Source organism: Aplysia californica, unplaced genomic scaffold, assembly GCF_000002075.1.
Source record: "Aplysia californica isolate F4 #8 unplaced genomic scaffold, AplCal3.0 scaffold00575, whole genome shotgun sequence".
Taxonomy (NCBI): Eukaryota; Metazoa; Mollusca; class Gastropoda; order Aplysiida; family Aplysiidae; genus Aplysia; species Aplysia californica.
The window spans coordinates 355384-364527 of record NW_004797845.1 but is presented as its reverse complement, the minus strand read 5'-3'; the positions used below and the strand labels follow the sequence as shown (position 1 = coordinate 364527).

At 40.9% G+C, this 9144-nt stretch overlaps 1 protein-coding gene across 1 annotated transcript in view; it reads right to left on the bottom strand.

Moving 5' to 3' along the window:
- Positions 1–323: 323 nt before the first annotated feature.
- LOC101860766 overlaps positions 324–9144 on the bottom strand; it is a 19595-nt gene continuing 10774 nt past the window's right edge. The window contains exons 2-5 of the mRNA XM_005107097.3: positions 7280–7512; positions 6380–6538; positions 5036–5114; positions 324–3754 (exon numbers count right to left, since the gene is read on the bottom strand). Of these exons, the coding sequence (XP_005107154.1) occupies positions 3626–3754; positions 5036–5114; positions 6380–6538; positions 7280–7512 (600 nt within the window). The 3' untranslated portion in view covers positions 324–3625. The remainder of the gene's footprint in view (positions 3755–5035; positions 5115–6379; positions 6539–7279; positions 7513–9144) is intronic.

The window sequence follows — 9144 nt, the reverse complement described above, 5'->3', positions numbered from 1 at the left end:
AGAGGGGGGGGGGAGACAGACAGACAGATAGACAGACTGACAAGAGGAGGACATGTGTTGTGTTATTTCTGTTATTCGCGGTCAGACCAGAAAGCAACCACTGCATCTCTAAAAATGTCAATACTTTTGTTTTTGAATTCATGTAAAAAGAAAAACGTCCAAGCCACCAAAGCTGGGATAAGACAGATAAGAGAAAAATTGAGAGTAAAAAATCGAAAGACTCACAAATGCTTAATGAGCACCATGTATTCATTATCACCATAGGTGGATAGCCTAAACACATGCACAAAAAAAAACAACAACAACAACGAAAGAAAGCTCTAACAAATCCAGATACAGGAATACATTAAGGATAAAATTTATTAAATTTCTCCCCACCAATGTCTCTCAAACCCAACACATTATTTACCCGGATGAGGTCAAATGAATGAAAAGAAAAAGAAATAAACAGAACAATCTAAAAAAGAAGAAAAAAATATGATTTGAAGTTACTTTTAGAATGTACACCCTTTTGACATATTTTCCCTTTCAATCCGCTCTATATAGCAATACGATTGAAACGAAACGACCTGCGCAAAGCAACACGTTTTAGATGGGTGCCAGGGCCGTGATGTGGAGGATCATCATTGCTGCATACAACTGACTTTAGGCTGACCCCAGTGTGTAGTAGACGTGTACTGTATGGAGCTGATCCGTCTTTCCCGTTGTTGTCCTGTATGCCATCCAGTCATGGCTGGCCCAGCCAACCACTTTCTAATGATCTAAAATGTGTCGATTTCGGCGTAAAACCTTTATAATCTGGTGATCAATTTATAGTCAGACAATGGAAACCGGTATCAAAGTGCAAAGGTCCGACTGTTGTCTTTCATTCATCCTCATAAAGTACACGTATCAACTGTGCCGAACCAGCGGTCGATTTAGTGCGTTGCGGTTGTTTATGGGTGCTCTGGTGAGGTTTGCTCTTTTCCTGCCAAACATCTATCGTCCTTATCTCTCCTCTTTCTTTTCTTTGTATGTTACTCTCAAGTAACAACTCTTATCTTCCGCATTTTTAGGATCTATTAATATGTTGCAAGTGCCGTAAAACCCTTTAATGATACCAATTAGAGTCTTTCTGAAGGGTTTTTCCCATCGTTATTTGTTCATCAATTAATTGTTGGGGAGCAAGGCCCGCGACCCATGTATCCTACTGACAAAGTCACCAATAACGTATTAAGCTAGCTAAAAACTGTAAGATAAATAATAAGTCAGATTTTACATTTAGTAGTATACTACTTATTTTCAGTGTTATATCATTATTACTGCAACTAATAATGCTATTATAATATTTATATTGCTATTTGTTATAGTTATTATCATTATCATTATCATTATTATTATTATTATTGTTATTATTATTATAGTGGTATTGTTGTTTTCTACACATAGTATCAATTTCATATACATATACACACCGTTTATTTTAAAAATCTACTGCGACTGCTGTGATAAAAAAAAGTTATCACAAAAAACACATTTGGATGCATTCTCTCCAAACATACATGTATAACACATGGATGAGATGACACAACAAAAATAATCTTACAGAGTGAAAAGACTAAACGATTCGATCTTAGATGAGACAATGTCGAAGGCTTATCTGCTTAGTCACATTTGCTTTATGTCGTCAATTTGTTTCATAGACTATTATTATGTAGTACACATTTGTACCTGACAAACTTTTTTTTAAAGATAAACCAAAAGCTAAGCAAATAAAACAGAACCACCACAGTCATTCGTTTCCTTGTTGCCCTCCTCATAAACTACACCTCTACTTCTTAAAATACAAACCAATGCATTAGGTTTCTATTGTGGGCGGTTATTGGACATGTCATAATATCACATTTCTCCCAAAAGTGTTGGTCACACAGGCATGATTTACGGTTATTGAGGATTCAGTTGTAAAAATTATGAAAAAGAAAAGTAAGAAAATTCCCGCGCAAAGTACATGCATATTGAACCGTCAAACGACAGGTAGATGAAAGTAACTGTATACCCAGAAGTAGAAGATACATAGCAGGGGCATAATTTTATGCACTTTTCTATTTATATCAATGGTGTCAGAAGCTAACATGTCAAGTTTGACACCCCCCCCCCCCCCCCCCCCCCATTATAAAACAACTCAAAAAACGTAAGCTCCTAGGAATAACAAATGAACGAACAAATGCAAGCAGACAACTAAATACAATGTACTGATTGAACAAATTAATAAATATTATACGTAATCAGGTTAAAAAGTAAACAATTCGTGGTCTTAAAATGTAACTTAATGCTTTAGATATAGTGAAGATGCCATCTTACTCGAGGAGCGAATTAAATGTGTAAAAGGAGATCCTCTTGTCCAAGGAATGATCGCTGTACAGAGACAACATATGGCACGGTTATCTTCTGTTTGTTTGTTTGGATGGTTGTTGTTTTTTCTAGGGAGGGGGGGGGGTTGAGGGAAGGGGTTCACTCTCGAGAAAGCTAAGCTTTAGTGTTGTTGGCCACATTGCAACCGACACCACGAATAAGTAGAATAAGTATTTTTTGTGTGTTCTGGCTACAAGGTATACAATCATTGTCGAGGTCCAGAAGAGAACATCCATAGGAACAGCCCGCCGTCTTCTGTCATACAAGGTGGAAAAGATTCACATGAACGTTGTTGGAACAAAGTATGGAAATTGCCAATTGCAATGAAATGTTCGTTGGGAAATGAGTACAAACTGTTTGAGTCGCTAGTAATTTCCCCAGACATTAGATGGAAATTTATGAATTTTGCTTTTCGCACCACAGTGCACTATCTGACCGCACTCCTCAGAGCTCCTTTTTTTTTTGGGGGGGGGGGGGGGGAGGAGGGGTGGTTCAGCGTAACAAAAGCGGGAATTGATAATCCCACTGACACCACTGACAGCAGCATGCCCTCCAAAGCACAATGTAATGTAAGAATCACAAAACAGCGGGACATCTGTGCTGTTTTGAATTACTTGAAAATACGTAACAAACTGAAACAGTTTTGTTGTTATAATCGAATCGGAGGCCATTTTTTAAGATGGCTCTATTATCCTTCATGCAGTCCACTTTTGGCTTCTCCTTTTTCTTGCTTCAGCCTGAAAAACATTTCCACTTTCTATAGTAGAAATTGTACGGCCAAGAAGTCCTGAACTGGGATCATAGGTACCACAAACCATCAGGAGCTGACTAGTCAGGAGAGAACACAGCTGCAATGGGTCTTGCTTTTCTCAGTCCTATAATGAACGACAATGTATCCGTGTGTTTTTTGGAAGAGCAGTCGAGGAAAGAAACATCATTTTTGTCTTGCTTTGCTTACTGAACTCTGGACGAAATCGCGTACTTCTGCGTGTGTAAGAACTTCTCAAGGAGACTTCCAACTGGTGCAGTTCTTACTTCGGTACTGTCATTATATTTGTCCATCTGTCCTTTCCCCCGTCTATCTCGATGTAAAAAAATCACAGACCACGAAATACACTCCCTACTCTTGTTTGCATATTGAACGTCAATGTGCACTAGTGCACCACTCTTTGCCTTCTCCAGACGTGGAGCACTCAAGATCTTAAAATTTACAACACGTATGTATCGACAAGAGTTACTCGCCCCTGTCACAACACGGGAGACAACCGAGGGGTAAAACAGGTAGCATATTGAGTCGCCACAGCTTCCAGAGGCCCAAGAGAGCCTGTAGCAACCAGCTCAGGAACAGGAACCAACTGCCAGCCTGAAGGAAGAAGTCAATGAGTCAGGGTTAGAGGTAGCACAAAGACTCGAAAACCACTAATTACTTCTTGAAAATAAGCAAGACTGACGGGCAAAATCGATGATAATATATAACAAAAGAATAGAAATATAACAAGACCTTTCACTTGACTGACACTCCTCAAACCGCCGTACGAGGAAGAAAATTTTAAAAGGCTGTGTTGACATTTCACTTCAAGGTTTATCAACCTCATAGACTACACAGAAGAAAGTGGTCAAGTAACAAAACCTATCTCTCACAGCAATGCCACTATACAATTGTCGCAGCGAATGGTTTTAATAAAAGACAACATGGGAACACTAACGTGGGAAGAGAGAGGAAGAGAGAGAGAGAGAGAGAGAGAGAGAGAGAGAGAGAGAGAGAGAGAGAGAGAGAGAGAGAGAAACAGACAGACAGAGAGAGATAGACCAAGAGAGACACAGAAAAAGAAAGTAAGAGAGAGAGAGAGAGAGAGAATGAGTAAGAGAGAGATAGTAAGAGAGTGAGAGAAAGAGAGAGAGAGAGTGAGAGAAAGAGAGAGAGAGAGAGAGAGAGAGAGAGGGAGAGAGAGAGAGGGAGAGAGAGTAAAGCGAAATAATTTTTAAAAAATCCTCCTTTGGACATCCATAATTCTTTTAAACAAAGGGAAGATCAGAAAAGGTTTAACAAGGCAATGTAATATATAAAATTTGAATAAATCAAATCAGATGAGTTCAGATAAGATATTACATAATGTTATCTCCCGTGTCCAGCACCTCTGAATTAATAAACGCTTATTGGAAATGTTTGTCGCACCCATCAAAGGAATTTAGGTCATTTAGAGGAAGGAATACCTCGACCATGCCTTCAAAGACCAGCTTGTGTTGAGTAGAATGCAACACCCCAGGGCACAGACGAACATTTTCTGATATAAGATAATATCTTCCCACTCTGGAATCGAACTCATGACTGCTGCGTTTAAAAGTAATGAGTGTAACTATTGCACCACTTGCGGTGTCCAATACTTCACTCACTATGAACCGATGTCTGTGGTGTAGCAGTTAGGCGCTTCGCTGTCGCACGCAAGAGACTCGAGTTCGATTCCCGAGTTTGGAGGCAATTTTTATTGAGTATCTCGGTCTTTTTGCTGGAATGCCATACCCCTCTCAGTCGGGGTTGGCTCTGAAAAGCAAGGTCTAAATCGCGCCTCATAAATGATCTAAATTGTGTCTATGGGAGCGTTAAACACATAAATTAAAATATAAAAAGAAGAAAAAACCTTACCGTTGCCACTGACAGGGTGACATAGAAGTTGCTCCCGTCATAACCCCTCCAGCTGTGGAAGTTCTGGGCGTCGGAGCAGCTGTAGCAAGGATAACAAGAGGGAACGGGGAAAAGGGGTGGGTGATTTTTCAATATTTTTCTTTTAGCATAGAGCCTACTTTTGAGGTGGGGGGGGAGGGGGGGGGGCTTGGATGAGGAAAGACCCAAAAATAACAGTATTGAATCTATCCATCCACCTACTTAGTACTTATCCGTCCTTCCGTAAGCTATAACTGTCTATCTATCTATCTATCTATCTATCTATCTATCTATCTATCTATCTATCTATCTATCTATCTATCTATCTATCTATCTATCTATCTATCTATCTATCTATCTATCTATCTATCTATCTAACTATCTATCTCACAGGTGGTCCGACGGAACCACTGAAGGTCATACTGACTTCTCTCCTCTCCTGTTTTTTTTTCTGTCAGCCTATCTTGCCTTTTCCGTTACCAGTAACAGTGTTTTTCTCTTTGCTCAATCAACAAAATGATAGCAGTCTGTCTCCACCCACCCATCTTTTTAAGAGGTGAGTTTGTCGATTTAACAACTGTCTCATGTAGAGACCGAACCAGGAAAAGGGAGAGCATTAAATGCCTAGAACAATCCATATCAAGATACCGTTTGCTTTTCTAGTTTAGAAAACCTAAAGTAAACTTAAGCTTTGTCATAATCTACAGCTACAAACTCTTTGACCGGGTGGTGTCCTGTTTTCTTTCATTGTCTACAACGTATCCATGCTGATGTGTCGGAAGCAGCCAGGTATATAGGCAAAAAGTGTCCTGAATCCCTATCATAGGGTATCGGTTTAATACCCCTTTCCATCCCGTTCCTAAGGTTCTTTAAAAGGTTCGCACTCCTAATATTTTATAACGTCCATCTTCAATAAGACTGGGCTACTCGTAGGTAGAGGGAAAGCCTTGAAAACTCTACTAAAACCTCACGTTCAAGAATTCCCTTTTAGATAATGAAACTAGGGTTGTCTTCCCATTAGGATATCAACATTCCATCGTACCGGAACTCTTATTTGTGTCTTGATAGAGCTACAAAGTCATGCACCCTACGTCTGTGAAGTAGCGGCTAGGTGCTTTCGCAAGCAAGAGACTCGAGTTCGGTCCACGAGTGGGCAGAATTTTGATCGAGTATTTCGGTCTTTCCTTTGGGATGTTACATTCCTCAAAGCCCAGGTTGGCCCTGGCAGGCAGAGTCGAAGCCCGCCTCCTAAATGATCTTAACAGTGTTGATGAAGGTGTAAAAACACTACATTCAGAAAATAGATCGCAAAGAATTTCTACAAACCTGTCCAATAGTGGGGGCACGAGGTCTCTGCCGGCTCCCAGCGACTCACACAGGTGTTGGAAGCCCCTGCTGATCATGCTGGCAGAGACCAGAATCAACAGCACAAAGGCCACTTCCAGCAGCACGTGCACCAAGAACAGACAGTGACCCAAGTCCAGCCTGGGTTTGAGGAAGGGGGGGCACAGGTAACCAATTACGGATTACTTAAGAGAAAAATTATATTTCACTTTGCTCTAGGAGCTGTAGGTACAGTTATAGTCTTATGCTCTTACAAGTGATGTGCATCAATTGTAACTTGATAGTATGACTGAATCCTCGTTAGGTGTTTACTAAAGAGCGTACGCATACACCTCCACACACATGTATTTTGTATTAAGATGAAGGTATTATAAAACGCCTAGGGCTGTATTGTAAGGGATTGAGCACTGTTATAGAAATGATCTTCATTATTGTGTATTTTCACTGGAATGATTGTGAATCTTTAACCTCTGACCAGACACAATTTTGATAAAACAATGTAATGTTCTCATGGCATCTATTGAGCCCTAACAAACAGCCTTCGAAGCACAGAATTCATTAACAGAATTCAGAAAGTAGAAACGATGAGAGAATCTAATCGCTTACATTGTATTATTCGTAGAGAAGTAAGAGCCAAGTGAAAAATTATGTGAACAACCAAAGGTATGGGGCTTTGAGCCAGGGTGTATAAACTGAACTAACGGCATGGTCTGAAGTGAGAAAGACAGAGGTAGAGAGAATGAGAGTGAGAAAAGAGGGAGAGAAAGAGAGAGAGAGAGAGAGAGAGAGAGAGAGAGAGAGAGAGAGAGAGAGAGAGAGAGAGAGGGGGGGGGGTCTGATGTCCTTAAACATAATTTCAGTCCTTCATTGCTGGTATCTTACTTGTTCTCATCCCTGGTCTCAGCACTGTCTCGCCTATACAGATAGAAGTAGATTCCACCGACAACCAAAGGGTAGATCAAGCACAGCACAGAGGTGACAGCGATGCTGTACTCGCACACTTCCTGTTCCCCGAACCGGATCCGGAAGTAGGAAATGTCTGGGCTCACGGACACGTTGTAAACGACGTCTGAGTAGAGCAGACATCGTGAACAGTGATCATCAGTGAATTTTATCTGAAAAGAAAATGAAAAAATACAACTGCAATGGGTTCAAACTCTTTTAGAAAATAAGTTTTATAAACCTGGTAAGAGTAAAACATAACCCCTCCCTCGCACTCTCGTCTTCGCGCATCACGACGATCACAGAAAGTTGTTTCCTGTTTCTATAATACGGAAAGCCGCTTGGGAGATCGACAAACCGATCGCCAACCGATTGCCCGACTCGCCGCCTGAAAACAGACTCGCTTGTTTTTTTAGGCGACGAGTCGGGCGATCAGTTTGTGCCACGACAACCACTTTGTTCCCCCAATCTAGCTAGCGAACCGAACCGAACCGAACCGAACCGAACCGATCGTCCGAATGGGCACTGGGTATAAAAACCATTTACCCAAATGTAACCTAAACAATGACCCACATAACTGTGCAAGTTTGAAATGAAAGGGTGGAAGGGGGGGGGGGGACTTACCCAAAACCTTAGTCCTACAAAAACACCCATTATGTACTTTCTATTCTTAATAAAAGGGGGAAGCATGAGTGATAAACACCACAAAAAGATCCCGTGGCCGCTATACGGTTGCCGCGTTTACAAACGTGCGTTGCTTAATCATTTCTTGAGGCCCAAAGAAGATTGCGCAAGTTCTGCAGAACATCTTCCTTGAAAGCCAATCTTCCGCAATACTTAGAAAAGACGCTCATGAATTCAATAACTTCTTTTTTGCCAGGGGGAAATAAAAAGAATAATATTTGATAAACAGAAACCCTGGAAAGTAAATTCAGGTGTTTCGATTTGTACTCTAAATCTTAACCACTTTTTAAATCGTATTGACTCTGAATTTTAAAAAACCGAAGCTACGCTTGGAAATTGGAGTTTACCCTAAGTCAGGTTTCGTTAATCGAGTATATTAGTCCATAATAAGCAAAATTCAGACGTTCCCATATTCCCAGGCCCGCTTCAGCGAAGCTGTCAGATAAAAACTTAAATTACATCTAAGAGTTCGATGATTAAGATTGACCAGCTTTTGATGGTGCTTATTTTCTATGTCCTATTTCTTAACACGGAAGATATTTTACACATTTTCAAAATGATCTATGTTTTAAAAAAAGCTCCCAACTTAAAAAAAAACAAAAACAATAAATGCGAAGGAAGTCTGAGTGCACCTTGCTTTACTTGCAATCTTAATGAGCACTGACTCCCCCCCCTTCCCTCCTTCCCTCGGGTCCTCCTTTCCCCTCCCACTCCGCCAACTCTGTTCTACCTAGTCGGCTGAGCGAAACTACTATCATAAAGATGACCATATGATACCAACGTAAGAGTCTTCCAGGAGGGTTAAGTGCGATCCGAGCTCGCCGTGGAAGTTACACAGTGGACCACAGGCATCTATTAGTCAGGTCTTGGCTACTGGGCAACCGCGCTATCCCAGCAACGAGCGTGAAACATGGCACATTGGAGGTATCTCTGGGGTAAACACATTTTCTAAATAACAGAAATCTTCGAGTGTTTTCCGCCGTCGCTGTCCACAGGCAGTGTTGCATTTCTCGGAAATTGTATCACAAGAGGAATGTTTGTCCCCCACACGGGATTAAGAGAGAGAGAGAGAGAGAGAGAGAGAGAGAGAGAGAGAGAGAGAGAGAGAAAGAGAGAGAGAG